The sequence below is a fragment of the Corvus brachyrhynchos genome, unplaced genomic scaffold (assembly GCF_000691975.1).
Source record: "Corvus brachyrhynchos isolate BGI_N302 unplaced genomic scaffold, ASM69197v1 scaffold148, whole genome shotgun sequence".
Lineage (NCBI taxonomy): Eukaryota > Metazoa > Chordata > Aves > Passeriformes > Corvidae > Corvus > Corvus brachyrhynchos.
The window spans coordinates 595,891-615,229 of NW_008239785.1; the positions used below are offsets into that span (position 1 = coordinate 595,891).

General features: G+C 45.2%; 1 protein-coding gene across 1 annotated transcript; it reads right to left on the bottom strand.

Annotated features, from left to right (window-relative positions):
- Positions 1-217: 217 nt before the first annotated feature.
- On the bottom strand, positions 218-18,931 carry METRNL (meteorin like, glial cell differentiation regulator). The gene is made up of 3 exons (XM_017743259.1): positions 18,494-18,931; positions 1,865-1,924; positions 218-1,170 (listed from the first exon to the last, which is right to left on the bottom strand). Exons 1-3 carry the CDS (start codon positions 18,804-18,806, stop codon positions 854-856), a joined length of 690 nt encoding a protein of 229 aa, XP_017598748.1. The 5' UTR covers positions 18,807-18,931; the 3' UTR covers positions 218-853.
- Positions 18,932-19,339: the final 408 nt, after the last annotated feature.

The following is a 19,339-nucleotide window of genomic DNA, read 5'->3' on the forward strand; positions in this document are numbered from 1 at the left end:
TAAAGCCTTGCCTGGACACATGTCTAAAAATCTCCAAAAATAGCTCTTGCTTCCCCTTTGAAAAACACTGCGGTTCCCAGTGCCTCACAGGAACTCTGGTTCTGCTCAGAGAAGCCACAAAATAAGGGAGCAGCCCAGAACTGATCTTTGAGCACATCTGGACTAGCTGAGATCAGCCTTATGAAGAAGGAAAAAAATAAAGATTTTAAGCAGCATGTGTCAAATCCAGGGACCTTTATTTCTCTGGAATGGAAAGAATTTGCCAGCCCGGACAAAAAATTGCAGGCGGCAATTGTACATTCTTTCAAATAAAAAATAAAACAACACACACACACAAGAGTTTGGCTCCATAAATTTCTGTCATAAGAAACAACTTTGAATTGTACACCAAGCTTTTTACAAAGCATCAATGTTAAGATGTTTTACCGTGCTCTATCACATTCTTGGCCATTTATACAGAATACGCCATACCAAATGCTACATCAGCTTAAGACATTTTTAAAAATTAGTATTAAAAAGATACAAAGGCATCTTGGCTTTCATTTGGGTTTTTTTTTTTTTTTTATTAAGACATGGGAGTTTTCTTTGTTTGTTTTCCTAAGGAAGTCACTAAAAAAATATAATAACTTAATTCATAAGGACAAGATTGGTTAAAAATCCAGCCTTTCTTGCTTGGCAGCCCTCTGAGCTCGTACCTCTGTTGCTTCCATTAGCCTGTGAGCACTGCAGGCTGTGGGGTCTCAGCCTCCAGGTCTGCCCAGCCTCAGTTACCAGGTTTGTTCAGAGTTTCCACTGCAGCCAGGAAATATTCCTGGCCAAACACTAAAAGAGATCTTCAGCCAAACAGGGGGTTTCAATCTGGGCCAATCTCACATGGGTTTAGCCCTTTGTCTTTTGCTTCTTTGTACATCCTTTGGAAGTCTTTAAAACGAGGGGCACAGCCTAACCTGGCCTCCCCAAAGTGCATACGTCCCGTGAAAAGGAAGTCTCCATCTCCTGGCTTCACCCCACACTCGAGCAAGGTCTTTATTTGTCCTCTCCAGTTCCCACTCTCCCCTGTCAGCTGAAAGACTTTGCTCTTCTGCCTGTACAGTTTGTTGACACGGACGTGAATTACGGATTCTTGCTCTTCTGCCTCGTTCGTTACGTTTTGAATGGAGCCTCTGATCACTGGAAACAGAAAAAGGTTTTAAGGATGAATTACTCAAAAATGCTTCGGAAGACCCTGGTCCAAACTCAGGCCTGTGCAGCCAGGGGAACTGACTTCACTACAGCAGCCCAAGTTTTGGTTCTTTGTTATTTTGGGAGTTAAGATGATCTGGTAACCACCAGTATATATTTGCATTTTTTTATGGTTTACATTTGTAATCTGTCCAGCAAAGAGCAGACATATAGTAAATTTAAACAGAAAAAGAATTACATCAGAAAAATAGCATTAATCATGAAGAAGAATTCTAACAAGAAGATATATGCCAAATTCTCCCTGACAACCTACTTTCTGTTCTTCAGTCATTACAGATACAGCTAATGCTAATTTCCCTTTTAAAAGGGAAGCATGGACAATTATTGAAACTTTCGGTCTTTTGTCAAGTCAACCAACACTGTAGGGCAACAAGTAATGGCCTCTCCTAGATGCACCCAAATCCTTGACCTTCTGCCATGGTTGCTGTGTCACTCTGTCCACCCTGGGCTGGTGCCAGCTGGGCAGACAGTTCTGAGGTCCTCAGAACTCTCTGTGTACCCAGCACCCTTAGACCACATTTACTGCTGGTGGAGATTGCCAAGGGTAAGGAGGTGTCTGTCGGTGTTCATGGGGGCCACACTGGTACTGGGAGGAGAAGGGACAGGGGAGACAACAACTCACCGAAATCACTAGTGCAGACAGCCAGGAGGACCTCAGTGTCACTGCAGGGTCGGCAGGGAGCTGGGCAGGAAGAGTCAGAATTAGCAAAGGACTAGACAGCAGTTTTAAATAAAGAAATTTAAATAAATAAACCATTTAAACTAAACAAAAATGTGACTGACAAACACACAGAACATGGGCACAATCTCCAAAGATCTACCTGGCATCTCTTCCACTCCAAGAAGTGTAGTTAACCCCAGAGCCTCGGTGAGATTTTTGTACACAAGCATGAATGTGGATCTCTTTACCAATCCTGCTGGGATAGATTGTCTAGCAAACACTGCACACACTCACTGCACTTATGCAAAACCTGTTTTGGTACTGGGTGCATTTGCAAGGTGCTCTGCTGTAAATTCACTCAAAAGCTTTCAGATCATGTGTCTTCTATACTCTGATAAGCTTCTCTCTTACAGTTTCTATCAAGTGTTGTCGGGCCATTTAGTCATCACCACATCAAAGATCCAGGAGGTTACAGAATGGGGGAGGCAAAGAGGGGAGGAAAAAACCCCAATGCATGTGTTGGAGGGCGTTGAGGCAAAGCGGAAACTCGAGCCCATATCTGTTTGAGCTCAAGCAGCACAAAGACCATTTCCTGTACTGCTGGAAACACTTGGATATCTGCGCTAATCTAATCAATGCAAGAATGTGGCTCCTCTTTGTACTCAGCCAGATATTTCTGAGGAGAAGGTGCTGTAGTTGCAATACAGATGTTTCTATAACACCCTGTTGAGTTCAGGAATTTGCTTATGATCAGGATCTGCCCTGCCCGGCAATGCTCAGTGAGTCTGTCCACAGTGGCACAGGGATCAGAACCTTGTCTGTTACCTGGTGTCATCTCAACACATCATTCAGAAAAATGGAAACCCTGGATCAGGCACAGACTCCAGCAAAGCAGGGCTCCTGCTGGAGACGACTGGAAGATGAGATTCCATCACACAGTCCACCACCAAACTGCAAACTGAAGCTACCACGCTTCTCCCCACCCCCAAAAAATTCAGCTTTTGAACCTCAACATCTGAAAACACTTAGTTACCAGATTCCCAAATAGTCACGGCCTTCCTCTCCCCCCACCTGCTTCCCAAAGTTTATCCATTGCACTTGAAAGCAGATTTAAGCTTGACTCCACAACACGCAGCTGGTGCCGCCGATGCTCCCTCAGCCCTCCTGTCAGACAGCACAAGCCACTCTCTGACACAAGACACGGCAAATCTCTTGTTTTTTCCAAGGACCCAGAAAGGCAGTGATCCAGAAAGAAGGATTATTGAACCAAATCCACCAGATTTGCTCCAGTCAGATGATTCATACACAGTGTAACACGCTGTTTAATAGGATTAAAGGAAATGTAAAATGCACATTTCTGGGCAGGGATATTTGAAGGAATCATTCAAGGAGCTTAAAAAGCTCCAAAAGAAGAGTCAAGGAATAGGAAAAATAGCATCTGGATCAATCACATTTCTGTTTAGTTTGAATGCCTCCAGGGCTTTCAGAAACAAGCCAGCTTTCCCTGCCCTTCTTTCCCCACATGCTATTTCAGCTCTCTTTTTCGGGAAAGTTTGGAAAATGTTTAATATAATGAGAAATGCAGAACCAGATGAAGCCTGGACATAACTGCAGTACTAGAATAAATTCAGGCTAAAGATACTTCAAGCTTTAGACTCAAGAGATTTTGATCTATGGCTAGACCAACCGCAGAAGCTTCACCTGACAAAGAAAATTGTAATAGAATCCCAGAATCATTCAGGCTGGAAAAGACCTCTAAGATCATCGAGTCCAATCATTAACCCAGCACCACCATGCCCACCACTAACCCCTGTCCCCAAGTGCCATATCCATACAAACACTTCCAGGAATGGTGATTCCACCACTTCCGTGAGCAAGTCTTATAGTCCCTAAACATCCTACTGTGGAGTTGCTTCATTCATGGCACCTATTAAATCCATCCAGGGAAAAAGTCCCTCTTCCCCAGCCTCCCTCTGGCCAAATGAGGACCTGACTTAGATCAACCAAATAGAGGGAACTTGCAAATCTGCACAAATCCCTTGGCATTCTCACATGGACACAAGCTCCAAAACAAAGTACCGCTGATGGACATCCTCTAAACCCACAGCTGGATTTATATTTCATTCTGCTAAGACCTCATAATAAAAAGGCATCTCAGCCTTTTTAAGTCTTGGTTTAGGCCAGACATCTCTGTAGTCCATCCAACCCCATCAGAAAATTGAAAACACCAAAATGACTACGGCATTTCTGCTCTCAAGAGGAGTGCAACACAAGCAACAGCATTAAAGATGAAAAACAAAATGCTTTAAAAGTGGTTCATTCCACTTAAATAGACTGACACAGTAATAAATCAAATGAACAAATCTCCATGCGTACACAGAACCAAATCATTTTAATTGTGGACCCTAGGCAAAATCCTGCAGCCTTTTTAAATACAAAAGGAAATTTTAAATGCTCAGCATTGCTCACACTAGATCATTACTTAAAACCTGCTTCAGGTCCAGCTGACTCATAGCAGTGTGGTGGCATGTGAGCTGCTCTAACAGTCATTTTCCACCACCCATCTCTGCAGCTCCGGACAGAGGAAGACCAAAAATCCTCTTCTGTGGGACAACTCCCACATCTGCATTCACAGAGTATCAAATAGATCTTGCAAGTGGCAAAAACAAGGTATGGAAGCACAGATGGGAAGCAAGTTGTGAAGGATTACTGCTGAGGTAAATGGACCATTAAAAAGCAAATAACATCCACTGGCTACAACCAAAGCCTCATTCCTATAAAGCCTCATAAAAGAAACTAAATCCTTAGGAGGTGGCAATGCCTACGCTTTCTTTTGAATCACAGCCATGAAGGAATCTGCGTGTTTAACACAAAAGTTCGTGACTTTAGCTGAAGTTCAGCACTCATTCCCTTTGGATTGGGCAGCAGGTGCTCTGCTCCATCCATAGGTCAAAATAACACACACACCTCAGGCTAGAACAGGAAGCATCCTTATAACTAAAACAAAAAATAAAAAACCAACCAAGAAAAGCACTTCACTCGTGCACAGCAGGTGAAGATGTTCATTTTCTGGGGAACTGGGCCTGGTTACTAAACAAGGCAGCTGTGTTTGCCAGATCCTGACTCCCTGGGGATGTCTCAAGGGCTGCCCAGGTTCTTGCATCCAAAAGCCAGCCTGTGAACTTGCAATAACAATATCAACGTCAGCTGCTCTAATTCCTTTAAACTCCATGAGCCAAAGAGCCTTAATTCATACAGCAGCAGGGGAAAGGTGGGGGAAAAAAAAAAAGATAGAAAAGCAACACTTTATTGAAGTCCTCTAAAGCCCAGATGCCTATAATTCAACTCCACCACCGGTGGCATAAAGCCTGCATTGTGCACGTCGGCTGCTGACTCTCCTGGGAGTGCCTTTGATGGATTTTGACAGTATCCTGACCTGAAGTAACCTGAGGCAGCCCTCTCCCTCCAACCCCCAGCCCAGTGCCTCCAAAGGCCTCTCTATTCACCTCCCCGCAGAGGGAGATGTAATTACATCATTCCTCACGAGCCAGCAGTCATGTCCCAGCTGCTTTGAGCGATTTGCCCTCTGAACCTGGTGTTACTGAGGAGGACGAGGCGATGCTAACAATAGACCGCACTTGTTGGCCAACAGCTTTGTCAGACACGTTGCTGGTCCTCTCCTGGACCTCTCCACGGGGAGGCAGAAACGCGAGGTAAGAGAGAGGGATGTGCCCTGAGGAGATGCCACGAGCCTCAGGTGGTCCCCAGCTCTGCCAGCACCAGGGAGTTGGGCTGTCTGGACAGGATTTTCCCCAATATTGTGGGTGGATCTTGAGTGCCCCTTTAGTGCTGCAGTTTAGCGCTCTGCCTCAGGAGCGCTGGGTGGGGTCCCTGTCCTCTCTCAGCTCACACACACAGCTCCAGTCCTTCCTCCCTTGGTTTGTGTGCACGTAACCCCCTTCTTTCCTTGGAAAAGAGGAGGTGGGGGTTATGGAGGGGCCATCGCTGAGGATGACAGCTCCCTGCAGGACACACGCAACCGAGACGTGCTGGCTCTGGCTGCAGGCGTCACAGAAACCACATGAAGGGGCCTGGTCTTCTTTTGAAACATTTGCATTTCAACAGCCACCCATGGGTCTGACTGACCTGACCTTACCCCAAAACCAGCTTCCAACCCACAAGCAAGAAGTTTCCTCTGCCTGTCCCGATTTTTCTCAGCACACTTCCACAACCTCACAGCTATCGAGAACACCCGATGAGCCGTGCTGCAGGGCTGTCCACACCATCCCACTCTCCCCTTAGTGAGCCCAAAAGACCTCCATCCTATGTCCCCAGATAGGCTGTGCTGAACATCCACCCCTGTGCCGGCAGCATGCACAGGAAGAGACACATTTTAAGCAGAAGTGAAAATGTTCAACACAAAGTAATTGCAGAAAACCACTTCACCGAGGAATACCCTTTGGTTTCATGAAGAAGCGGGTGCACGCGTGCGGTGTGGTGAAGGTGTGGATGGTGAGAGAGGAAAACACACAGCTCCTTATCTGCACTTCCGTGGCACGCATCACCCACACCTCAGTACTTCTGAGCAACCCTCCGATGAGCAATCAGACCTTTTAAGCACCAAAAGCTACCAAGGAGGTCCAGGCAGGGTTGAAGAGTTATTTTCTGCTAGTTTTAGGTTTAAATCTTTTGATTAAAACAAGTAGTCTTTTCTCTTCAAGACATTCAGGTGGGTTTTGCTGCAGCCCAGGTTGATTTAAGCCCAGCCAGCCTGTACTGCAGCACCTCCAGCCACACACCCACCTCCCTCAGCCTGACATCAGCGTTCGTTCCTAGGGCACAAAGGAAACCCACCCACACCTTTCAAATTCTTGCTGGCAGCTCTGTAATTGGCAGCTCTTGCTGGCAGCACCCGTACTGGAAAGGGCATCATGGGATGAGTCTCCTTCCTGGAAACACAGAGTACAGACTTCCGAGAGCAGATTCTAAAAATAGAGATGTGGTTTCTCCAGTGATGGTGCGTTTCTCCATTATTTTTCTGTGTCCTAAGCAAAAATTATTATGTCTCAATTGCTTACAGGACAGTGATTTAGCTGGGAGACAAGAGTTTAGGGGCAAACATCATAAGAGCAAGAAAAAAAATTAAATCTTGCCCTGATCCTGCTTTAACTAATTATAAAGTGAAATAAATCCTTGTAATTATTTCTTCTTAAGTACACCTGTGCTTCCTCTCTGAAGGGGCATTTTGTCCATGATGCAAACCTCCCACAGCTCATATCCCAAACAAAAAGATCTGCTACTTTGCAGTGGGGGTGGACAAGAATTTGATAACCACTCTGGTTTACCAGGTTGTGACTAGTCCTTTGCTTTCTTGATACACCTCAACTTCCCTCACCACCTCAGAAAGCTCTTCCTGAGCAAGCCAAAAAAACATTCAACCTCAAAACCCTCACCACCCCCACACCGAAACACCACCTAAAACTACATCAATGCATCTGCACTGTCAGTGCATCTCGTATTTAAAAGGAACGTGCTGGCTGTGAGCTGAGGCCAGCAGAGCTGCATCCAGCACACCTGCATTTAACATAATACCTGCAGCCACACAGTGAGGGAAAACAGGGCCAGAAGACACAGAACCTCTCCACAGCTGGGCTGGAAATTACTGACACCCTGTCACAACACACAGAGGAGCTCTCTCATCACTCCTTTGTTTTACAAGGTTTTCCTGTCTTTGGATGGGATAGGATTACAGGGCTTTCTGCAAGCACTGCACTTTTTCCAGCATGTCAGTAGGAAAACACCAAGTCAGGGAACAAACAGGAGGGTTGGACTTGTGCTGCTCCCAGCTCTCTGGATCAATAAGCCTCAGACATGGGACCACGGAATCACAGAACAGCTTGGGATAAAAGGGACCTTAAAGATCCTCTCGTTCCCACCCCCTGCTCTGGGCAGGAACACCTTCCACTATCCCAGGTTGTTCCAAGTCCCGTCCAACGTGGCCTTAAACACCTCCAGGGATGGGGGAGCCACAGCTTCAGCAGTAACCTCACTATCCTCAGAGTAAAGAATTTCTCCCTAACATCTAATCTAAATCTCTCCTTCTTTAGTTTAGAACTGTTACCCCTTATCTTATCCTTATCTGCCCATGCAAAAAGACACTCTCTCTTTTTTTTGTTAGCTCCCTTTAAGGCCACAATGAGGTTTTCAAAGGGACTGTGCTTCTCTGATGAATACAAGCTTAATGAGTAACACAGTGAGAGAGTTTAGTACTCTTCTGAAGGCAGAAGTGTTCATCCCTCAATTTGCTAGAAAGTTAATCTGAGCCCCTGTGCTGAGCAGAAGAGGCAACTTGGAACAAGGATCATGAGCACAGAAACAAAACTCGAAGGTTTCCTTCTTCTTACAGGCACAACACAGCCAAGATTTGGTACAGGACAAGGTGGTGATGGAGCAGCTGAAACGACATCATGATGCTGCAATGGACATCCTTCCCTGACCTCTCTGTATGAAGAGGGGATACTGGTGACTTTATCCCCTCAGAAAAGGAAGTGTCAATTCCCATTCCTTGCCTTAGCTCGTTTCTAACACTCAGTTCAACTTGCACACGTGCATAAGTCTCCAGAAGTAACTTGGAAAATACAGACACTGGCCAAGAACGATTGAAACCTGCAAATAAGTTTAATGAAATGCAGACTTTCGCAGGCTGTGGCATGGACTGTGCCAAGAGAATAGAGTTAATACCACTTCCTTCCTGCAAAGAAAGAATAAAAAAAGCATATTGTAAAACCTCACCATTAGAGATGTGATGACCTTTGTGTTCCGAGAAACGTTAGGACAAGAGATCATAAACCAGAAATTTATCTTCTCACAGAACTGTCTTCCAAGAGGGTATTAAAGTCCCTAAGTACCAAAGATTAACTATTTATGTAAACAATGTGAGGAAGAGATTTGGTACTAGGCAAGCTCCATTTGCAACAGCTTTCAAATTGAAACTTGGCTCAGCAGACACAGAGCACGTAAGGATCCTTTGGGATTGATGCCTTTTTGCTGTTCCAAGATGCAGCAGCCATTCTAACAAATGAGCTGAAAGGTCAGCTAGAAACACAGCCATTTGTTTAAAATTTAAAACAAAACAAAAGGAATGAAAAACCCACAGAGCAGTTTTTATTTAAGCAGCATTAGACATTATTAAACTCTACCTCCATGCATGAGTTGCACCAACCCAGGAGAAATGATGAGAAGTGTCATAGCTTCAAGACACTTCTTTCTGTCTCTCCTCTTTCTCCTTTGTGGCAAACCCCAGCACTGGGGTGGACAGAGACAGAACGGTGACTGGATCAGTGCCAACCCCCAGCTCAGCTCCTACACTTACCCATTGCATCACAGCTCTGTAAAAACCCTCCATTGCAGTCAAGTCTGCAATATATTGTGTCCAAAAAGCCCCACTCAGCAGATCAGATGTCCAGTTAAATTCCTCTCTCTGCTCTGCTGCAGCAGGGCCCAGCAAATGAGAAGTGTCTCTGCAACCACACCAGCCCACATTCCTGTGCAAGCAGCACCTGTACACATCTGCTTTTTTTTTTTTTTTTGCTTTCCCCTTCTCCCTCCCTAACTGCAATTAGAGGGAAAAGATGGCAACAAGATAACTGCTGGGAATTTCTCCTGCTCTACGTGCACAAGACACCACTATAAAGCCATAAAAAAGCAGCTCTATTTGTCTGTCTCACAGAAAATACCTCTTCTCCTTCCTCAAACTTACCACTACTGCCCAAGGGGGATTAGGAATGGGAAGCATGAGGAGAAACGAGTTGCTGGAAGTCAGAGGTGCCTCTGGATGGTTGAGGGGCTCCTCTGATCCCCTCTGACCTGCAGCAGAAGGGCTGGGGCTGAGTGTCCCTCACTGTCAGCCCACGAGAACGTGCCAGCACAGGCAGCTGCAGCATCGCACCCCTGCGCTGCCCGCCTGCCACACAGGACCAAAGCGAATGCTTCCCCTGACTCAAAACCTGCCAAGATTTATGGCTTGGCTCATCCCCTCCCGAAATTCGTGCTGAAAATATTTCTTCTTTCTTCTAAAGAAAAAGTCATGCCAAAGCCTTGTAAGAGCTCGCACGGGTCAGATCAAGGAAAACGTGAAGTTATAAAGTTTTTGATGCCTTGTTGGGCTTTGTCTCCCATAGCTAGCACAGCACTCAGCTGAGATGTCATGCAGTGCTTGCACGGCAGAAAATGGACAAGTAAGGTGTTTTTCACTTCCATGCCCTGGGGAAATTGTGCAGCCAAGCACTTCTCCCTGCCCCTGCCAGGGCTACAGGAGAGGCTGGAGCCAGCACCTACTACCAGGCTGGAAACCTGCCAGGAACACAAAGCCTTCCCTCCCTCCCTCCTCTTCGGTCCGGTCCATTAATGCCTCCTATGGAGCAGAGGAATAGAATTAAGAACCAAGTGGCTGGTTAAAGTTAAACCCTGGGAGTGGAGTAATGACAGATCAAAGATTAAGTGAGACTTTAAAAAAAAAAAGCGTATATGCACTCAGCTCCACACAGGTCCTTCTCCTTCCTGTTTCTAGGAATCAAATTCTTTTTGGTATGTGGGAGAGCTCTGAAGGAACAAGGCCAGTTTTCATTATAAAACCATGTTATTTGACCAGCCCACTCTTGAGAAGGGCTGTGGAAGGGCTACGTCTACACGAGAGATCCTCGATGCTGCAACATTGTTCAGTTAGCCTAAAAAAAAAGCTACTTAAGATTTTTCATTTGCAACAGTAAAAGCTTTGAGATGTATCACCTACTCCTACTTAAAAGCACACAGTGCTCGATCCTATGAAGTTCATTCACCAGTTTCACATAGCAACATTTTTTTCCTCTCAAATTTCTGACATCCACTTGCAGACAGAAGAAATTGCTGTAAAGCTACTGGCAGTTCTGGTGGGGCAGAGGTGCATCCTGTACAAACAGGAATGCATGATCCTGGGAGGCAGGACAATGGAATGCCAGACAAGCTCTGTGTGTGTATCCCAGCACCTCTGATCACTCCAGCTCTCCCAGGGCTTCCATACAGAAAGGATATGGGCAAACACCAGAGGTGATGCCCATTGCAGGAGTTAATGCTCAAATCCCATAAAGGAGTCAGGAGGTGCCCACACAATACAAAACCAAAAAAATCCTTCCACAAATCTGAACCAGCACCAAAGGTTACCTGGATCAAGGCTTCATAGGGCAGCAGCTTTTCTGACCCAGTATTAAACCTCCCAAGGTCAGACAGAACATATCACAGCTTTAGGTCCAGGATATCTTCCAAGTATCTGTGCAATATTACAGTGAATATTTTCTGGCTTCTAGCACAGATTAAGGTGAAAGAGATTTTCTGTCCTGCAAACCAAGACTCCCAACACAGGAAAGATTTGGCCCACGTCTCAGTAAGTGGGAAGAGGAATGCAGCTTCCCCGCCCTCTCATCCCTTCTTTAACTAGAGCCTCAGGAATCAGCAAACTAAACAGTTTTGCAGAGCAAGCACAGAGCATTATTAAAGACTGCCAAGCAACTGGGCTGGATTGCAGCTCTGTTTGTGGGCCCATCTTTGGTGGTACACAAAGGTCAGCGCAGAGCAGAGCCCCAGCTGCCCGGACAATACACCTGACTGCTTATTGGTTTTGACTGCCCACTGAGTTGAGAAATAAGCTAACGGCATTTGTGGCCAGTCTAGCAAAAATAAGCTATTTGCTTCCCCCTCTCCCCTGCAGCTGTGTATTTATCACTGCAGCCCCATTGTCACCTCCTTTGCCCACTGCAAAACCAACTCCTGTCCGACAGCATCAAAGGGCAAGCAGAGCCGGAGAAGATGCTGGCAAAAGCATTTTGTTGGGAGAACAAGAGATTGAATTAGGACATCCACCCAATTTTGGTGGGGGCTTTCTTTTAGGTGAAGACTTCTTAGTCCAATATTTTTCAGACTCAGATCCCCAAAACATCATCCTTGCTCAGTTCAAGATGATGTAAGAGCGTGTACATTCCCTGAGCATCAGAACAGCACTTTGAAACCATTCCACACAGGAAAAAATAAGAAAATCAAAAACTTTGTTCTCAAACTCTCCCACCCAGTCAATCATTCACCACAAACCTGATCACTTCAGGCACATGAATAATTGGAGCAGGTTTCCAGCTTCTCAAAATTAATCCCACTCCAGGCAGTGTTACACTGCAGCCAGCCTGAGCCAGCTAGGTGCTGATCCATGACGTGCAGTTCAGTGACACACCCTCAAAAACTAGCTTTAAATGGGTTTTTAGCACATTAGGGTTAGGGAATGTTGTTTATATTTTCAAGGTTACTTTGTACCAAGTTTGGGATTATCCATTACTATGGGAAAGACAAGTTAGTGTGGAAAGACTCCTGCAAAGAGGGGGAGCACACAGACAAAAAACCCCTTTGAAATATTGTATCCTATAACAGGAGTGGCAGAAGGATCCCTTATACGGCCAATTATTGAAGTGTATTTTGAGAAACTGCAATAAAGGTCGTTTCCTGGTGTTTTTCTCTTAAAGCTTGCTTATGACCTTTCAGAGAAAAGGCAAACAAGCCATCAAAGCTTTAAGTGCACAGGTGAGCCATCCAGCAAGGTGTGAGGCTTGTGTCAGGCTTACAGAGCAGATCCCTCAACTCTGCTTCGCTGTTCATGCTTCATTTCACCTGCAACCCCCAGTGGGAGCAATGCAGTATCAGCCTGTTCTGTGCAAATCAGAGTCACAGGATGGTTTGGGTTGGAAGGAACCTTAAAACCATCTAGCTCTAACCCCCCAGCCCCAAGAGGTGTGAGAGTTTTAACCTGCACGGGAAACATGGAGGAGGAAAAATACAAAGCAAGCCATTTTTCTGATCTGATGGGGTGTATTGGAACAGACCCCCTGCAGCACCCAGCGCGCTCCCACTCTGCCACACAGCACAGTGCCAACATCTCAGATGGTCACAATTACTCAGGCAGAACCTGTGCTAAGCATAAATGTCACGGGGACTTCCAGTTTAAGTGTTCCAAGTGCCTCTTTCCATCACCTCTTCTGCCCACGGCAGCGAGGAGCACAGTCACGGTTACCCTGGCTGAGAGCGGGCACACCGGGCACGGCCTCCTGCTCACCAGCCTTGGCACAAAACACCAGAAAGTTTCCACTCTGACAAGAAGTGAAAAATACACCAGTGTGAGGATGGTGAAATACTGGAACAGGACAGCCAGAGTAGTGGTAGATGCCCTAAACTTGGAAACATTCCAAGCCAGCTTGGATGGGGCTCTGAGCAATGTGGTCTAGCAGAAGGTGTCCCTGCACACTGCAGAGGGCTGGACTGGATGGACTTTAAAGGTCTCTTCCAATATAAACCACTCTGTGATTCTATGATCTGCTGCTTCAGGTCACAAAGCTAAGCAGCACATCCAACCTCCAAGAAAGAAAGAAAAAAAAAAAAAATAAAGAAAAAGATTGGATATTTGTGAGGAACCAGAGGAAAGCATGAGATGAGGAGCCTACAAACTGGAATGACAATAGAGCCCTGTGAGGATACCAGCAGAGATAGGGCAGATTGGTGCCCCACCCCTGCCAAACACACACTGCATTCAAGATCAAAAGTTAAGAAGGTTGCTTTAAAAAGCCATTTGTTAGCAGAAACATTGCTATAGCCCAAATACTTACGAGCTTTCTGAATTTCCAATCTGTTTCCTCAGGACAGTGAATTAACAGCATACAGGAAATAGCCGAATACTGTTAATTACTTAACTGGATTTATCCAGTTTTGCCTTGTTTTTCAGATACCCACCTAAGTGCTGTACCTCCTATGTATTAATATTCTCAGCCAGGTACCCAGCATTGTTAAAGAAACGTATAAAACAGTTAATAGAACTTGCACTAAGTCTGTAGATGCCATCAAGATAAAGAGGCATTTTTGTTAAAGTTTGACTTCTTTACTGCACAAAAGCAGGTGGGTAATGAAAGGACTTTCAATATAGCTCTGACAACTAAATTACAGCCATCCCCATGAGTATGCAATGGGAAAAGCAAACTACACAGCTTGAACAAAGCTGGACCCAGAGTTTGAAGCAACACTGTTGAAACACAGACTTTAGGTAACAAAATAAAGGTCCTTCGGTGGGATGGGGAGGAGGATTCACCTTCTTCTCCAAAACCTTCAGTCAAACCTACAGATTCTTGTTCCAGATTAGTTGAGCAAAAGCTGAAGCATTCAAAAAGTAAATTACACTCAAGGGACCTTCACAGTTATCATAGAAATTTAATGCAAGCAGTCTGCTGTGGTGCAAGGCAGACCTAAACCAGGCACAGCTGAGCAGCTCGTGTGGGTCAGCACCTTCAGAAACCTCGTAGGGACTAAGTGGCCAAACAACACTTTTGCCAAAACCTCCATCTACTTGCCTGTATGGGCAGCATAGCTGATACTCAGAGTATTTTCTTCCAGCACAAGCAGAAGAGATTAGAATCAACAGAATTCAACGACTTAAACAAGTTCTGCTGATTCTCCAATGGCCTCAGGCCAAAATGTCACAGTGCCTCAGCTCTTCATTTGGACAAACACTGAGGCTGCAAAGCATGAGCTGGAGTTAATGGACCATCAGCGTGGATGGGAATGATAGAGGGGTGCAACCCAAAACCTAATCTGAAATCAAAAGCACTTTCAGTCAACCATCACTTTGGATATGAAGAGAGAACACACCCATCAAGATGCTTGAATTGCCAAGGTGACCCTTATTAGGGACTACTCCCACTAAATGATGTCAAGCACTGTGGCATGTTTGCCTTCACTCCTCTTCCCGTCTTAAGAAACTACAGCCCCACAGAAATGCACTGTTTTTGACGACTTGTTTTGTTTTGGTTTGGGTTTTTTTGACTTTTTTTGTTACTATCACAGTAAAAAACTTTCCATACCAGATGTCACCTGAATTAAAATCTATCAGTATAGTACAAATTCTTCCTACAGTTAGGAAAATCTTGAGAGAATGTGGTAAGGCAGAATCAGAGCCAAGAAAAGGGTTAAGTCCCCAAAATCCAGAAAATTGTTAAGACTGCCTTGTCTCATTCAACCTTTCCAAAAAAAAGAGAAAGGCCAGGTCAGAACCTGCATATGTTTTCTACTGAAATATTTGCTTGACTCTGATTAAGTGGGAAAGAATGGCTGTAAACTAATAAAACTTGAGGATTTCTAATTAAACCACAGGCACCATGCCAAGCATTGTTGATTTGTTGATGCACCCTGCAATGTCAGGACTCTAAGGACACAACAGGTCATTAAACAGATGACTTACACCCTTTAATCAGCACTGGGATGCCAGGTTAGGAAGAGAGAGTAAACTCAAGGGCAGAGTACAACAATTATCACCAGGAAACAAACAGAGCATTTAGGGAAAGCAGGGAGAAGTTGTTAGCGAGTAGTTATTGCACAAGGAAAGGGCTGGATTACTGAGCCCCACACCTGGGTCTTTTATGATAGTCATCTCCCCACTCTGAAGTAGAAAGAAAATGATGCCATATTTATGATTTTCAGCTCTCTGCCATCAGGAGAAGCACTGCAGCTTCCTCTGCCCAGCACATCTCAGACCCCATCTACAACAGCATCTCACATCTTTGTCACCTCTTCACATCTACTGCCAGCTCTGCTAAACTCTGTCAAGCTGCAGCTGAGACACGAGCAGCCTCGTTTTTCCAGCGTGCAGCAGTCAAAAACAGTCAGCCACGTTTGCAAACAAGGGACAGAAGGAAGGTTGGTGGGAAATGCAGAACCTTAAACCCAGTTTCCAGCTCCTTTAAGGTCAGCACTTGCCTCTGACTTGAGCCTCCTCTCCGGTGAAGAAATCTCCAGTGATTTCAGTGATTGCAAACTCCCCCTCCAAACGAACAGCTCAGTAAAGGGCATTTCTTCTGGGATTTCACAGAAAAACTAGAAGCAGCTCCAGAAGAAAGAAAGTCCACAAACTGCAAAGAGCCTCAAATATATTGCTCTGTGGAAGCCTCACAAGGCAGCTATTTGGCAGTTCCCCCACACATACAGATATTTATAGGAAAATAGAGCTCATCTAAGTGTGTAGTGGAAAGAGTCATGTATGGCATTTTCATCGTGTTTTCACCCCGTGCAGCCCCTCCCTGGAGTCTGGGGATCCAAAAAAAAGGCAAGAGAAATAATTTAAAATACAATAGAGATCTCTAGTTTGCCCTGAAGGCTCTGCTGATGAACTATTAAAAAGCTTCTTCTGGCCAAACAAGACACTTGGAGAATGGAGCAGATTCCCCACCACATTGTTTCATAAGACAGCACTGAAATTCAACCAGTGTCTGTTACAGCTGAAAATACAGCAGTCACTGAAAAAGTGATTTAAAGTGCCTATTAAAGAGGAAGGCTGTAATTGGATTCAGTCCTCAGTTTGACTTCTGAAAGTCTCTGAAAAAGTACTCCCATCAGCTTTAAAAACCTCCAAGATTCTATGTGTAAAGAAGAGCATTTAGTTCTGAAAACACAGCAGTTTGTGCTGGCTTGTGATGGTAAAGGATGTCAGCAGCAAGTCCTCAATGCTAGCAAAGCTCAGGAGAAACCCCATCTAAGTGCAGACTAAACCCAGCAGTGACAAGCAGTGTTTCTGTCATATTATTTCATTACAGGAAAAAGCAATTGCAACTTTTTTTGGAAAAGAAAAAAGCACAGGACTTTTCTTAATAAGTTTAAGTGACTTCTCATTAGCCAGTCTGTGTCTCCATCCTCACAGCCTGGCAGAGAAAGCAGCACTGAATCTGGGAACATTCTCCAAATAACTGATTAAACAATGTATTTATGTCTTCTGCAATGGAATTTTACTACATAGCTGACATTCTGCACAGTGTATTCATCTTTGCACAAATGATCTTACTGGGAAAGCAGCTCTGCAGAGATACCCCACTTCATCAGCAGCACTTTTTGGATGCAGCAGAGCAGTCTGCTTAAAATACACAACACCCGATAATGAGCTACCAGTTGTGAGCATGGCAAAAGTGATGGCCGTGACTTAAAATTTGGAATATTTGTGTTTATATTTTTCTTGTTTTAATGGCAAAGCTGCCACCTGTCAGTTCCCGGGGTTACTGCATCAGCCCTGAGCCCAGCTCTGCTCAGCTGAGCTGAGTCCAGCTCAGAGCTGCACAAACATAAAGCCCCATCCGAGCTGGCGTGACAACATTTAACACTGTCAGGGCTGCACAAATACACAAACACACAATCCAGAGCCTGATGTGGAAAGCAGCCAGGGGAGAGGAGAGGATGGAACAAGTTCTGCAATCACTTATCCCAGAGAAGATATCCCTGGGACACACAGTTGCAGTTTAATTAGTCACACCACCGCTTATCAAGGAGCATCTCAGGCAGAGCATGTGGCATCAGCACGGCAGGGTCTGGCCAGCCTACATAGGGCCCTTGGGCTCCACAGCCTCACTAAACATCGGGTTTGCCCTGGGCTGAGTCATCCCAAGTGTGCTCTGAGGACCCTTCCTGCTGCCATCACCCAAAAGAGCAAAGGCAGCCCACATTTCAAAAGAGAAACCTGGCTGCCACAAATCTGGTTCCCCACTTAAAATACCTAAACCTTGAAACCCTCGAGGTCATTTGAGACAAACTACCCTAAATCTGCTGTCCCTTGGGCTAGTCTGGAAATCCCCCCTCCTTGGTTTTGGGGATAAAAGCTAGAGGCAATTCTGAATGGGTAAGATGCATGAACCAGATACCACCTATCTAAAGGGAATTCCCCTTTCTCCCTGTCATCCTCCAAAAATGCCAGTTTTTCTTCTCAAACTAATTGCTCAGCACACTTAGGTCCCACCTAGAGCCATTGTTCCAAATGCTATTTAGTACCAGACTTTACAGGCTTCCAGTTTGTCCACTCCTCTTTCCTATAAGCTTTTCATTGGAGTAAAGCTCCCCACTACAAAACTTGCTTTTCATAATGGTTGAGAGAGAAGACAACACTGTCCTGTTAAAGTATTGTCACGGTGTTGAAGAGCTCTGCCATGGCACAGCAATGCTCAGGACAATGTAGTAAGGAAAGCTGAGGAAAGAACACACCATTTTTCTTGTTTAAATAAAAAAAAAACCAAAAAGAGAAAAAGCAATAATTAGGTCAGCAAGTAGCACTACTTGCAAAGGGGAAAAAAAAACACCAAGGAAAAGGAGTGCCTCCTTGTTCAAATGTTTATTATTCAAAACATGCAGCGAGGTCTTAAAAACTGAGTAAAAAAGTAGTCAGAAAAGTGTTACAGCAAGGCTGGGAAGCCCAGTTCACGCTGGAGTTCAGTGCAGGGTAAAGCCACCTCCTGTGACACACCCCACCCCTGCAAGGGGAGAATCCTTCACACTGTGGCCCTCAACAAATCACGGGAGTTCAGCCTATGCTACCAGCTCCCAAAATACAGCAACAAAACAAAAACCAAATCAACTCTTCTGCAATATTTCTGTTTATAAAACATGCCCTTAAAAGCACACGAAGCTCCTCTCCAGCCACTTTTCCGCTCACTCCCTCACTCAGCATCTGTTCTGCATCCAACACAGGACGTGGATGTATGACAATAGCCCGGCACTCACCAGAAGCTGTGTGCAAATCAGCTGCTATCCCCTTGCTCATCAGTTCGTACTGGAAGCCTGTAATCTTCCTGCTAATGTCCTGCTGAGGAGTGGCCTCCACAAACAGGCCCCCTTGGTCGTAGCCGAAGCAATACACTCTGCTGGGGCTGCGGTCTCCATCTCGGACCAAGAGTTTCAGTTCTCCAGTTTTTTCCAAATAAATATTTGCTCCTGCAGAGTCTTTGAAGGGCTTTATGCAAACAGTCAAGTGTTTGTAAGAGGCAGGTGAAATATTGGGTCGCAGGTTGACTATGAGTGCTCCCGTGGGGTACATCCACTCTATTGACCCTTCCGAACAGCGGAGGTAGACCTGTTCAACATCCTTCCTGTGAGACTCGTGGGTTAAGCCACTGGAGGAAGAAAGAAAGAGAAGGTTAGAGAAATGACAGAGCTAACAATGTGAATGCCAGCCTCAAGACAAACAAATGCAGGAAGCCCAGGACATCACTGGGTGTTGGCCCATCCAGCTCAGCAGCACAGGTCTCTTGCAACACTTCAGCCTTAATATTATGGGACAATTTTAAATCATCCCCCAAAAGAAAATGTCAAACCACTAGTAATAGGCTTCAAAATTAAATAGGATATAAGCCCATGATCAAAAGCAATTAAATTACTACAGGCTCAGTTACTGCCCATCAGCTGAGCTGTGCATACTGAGTAAAACACGTACGCTCAAACTCCCTTCCTGGTGGCTCAATCCAGCATGTTCTCCAGCTTCACAGATCAGACTCCACCTTTTTCCAAGCACTTTGTTCCCCTTCCAAGTCTATATTCCCAATGGATCTGAAACTGGGAGGGATGCCAAGC

Bases quoted from the DNA above. Each gene is read 5' to 3' on its own strand.
- METRNL (XM_017743259.1), bottom strand. From the start codon at position 18,806: ATGTACCCCACGGGAGCACTCATAGTCAACCTGCGACCCAATATTTCA. The intron at 1,925-18,493 runs GTGAGTGCCGGG...CTTCCTGCCCAG, and splicing joins TGATTTGCACACAGCTTCTG to CTCCCTGCCGACCCTGCAGT. The intron at 1,171-1,864 runs GTGAGTTGTTGT...TTCTGTTTCCAG, and splicing joins TGTCTGCACTAGTGATTTCG to TGATCAGAGGCTCCATTCAA.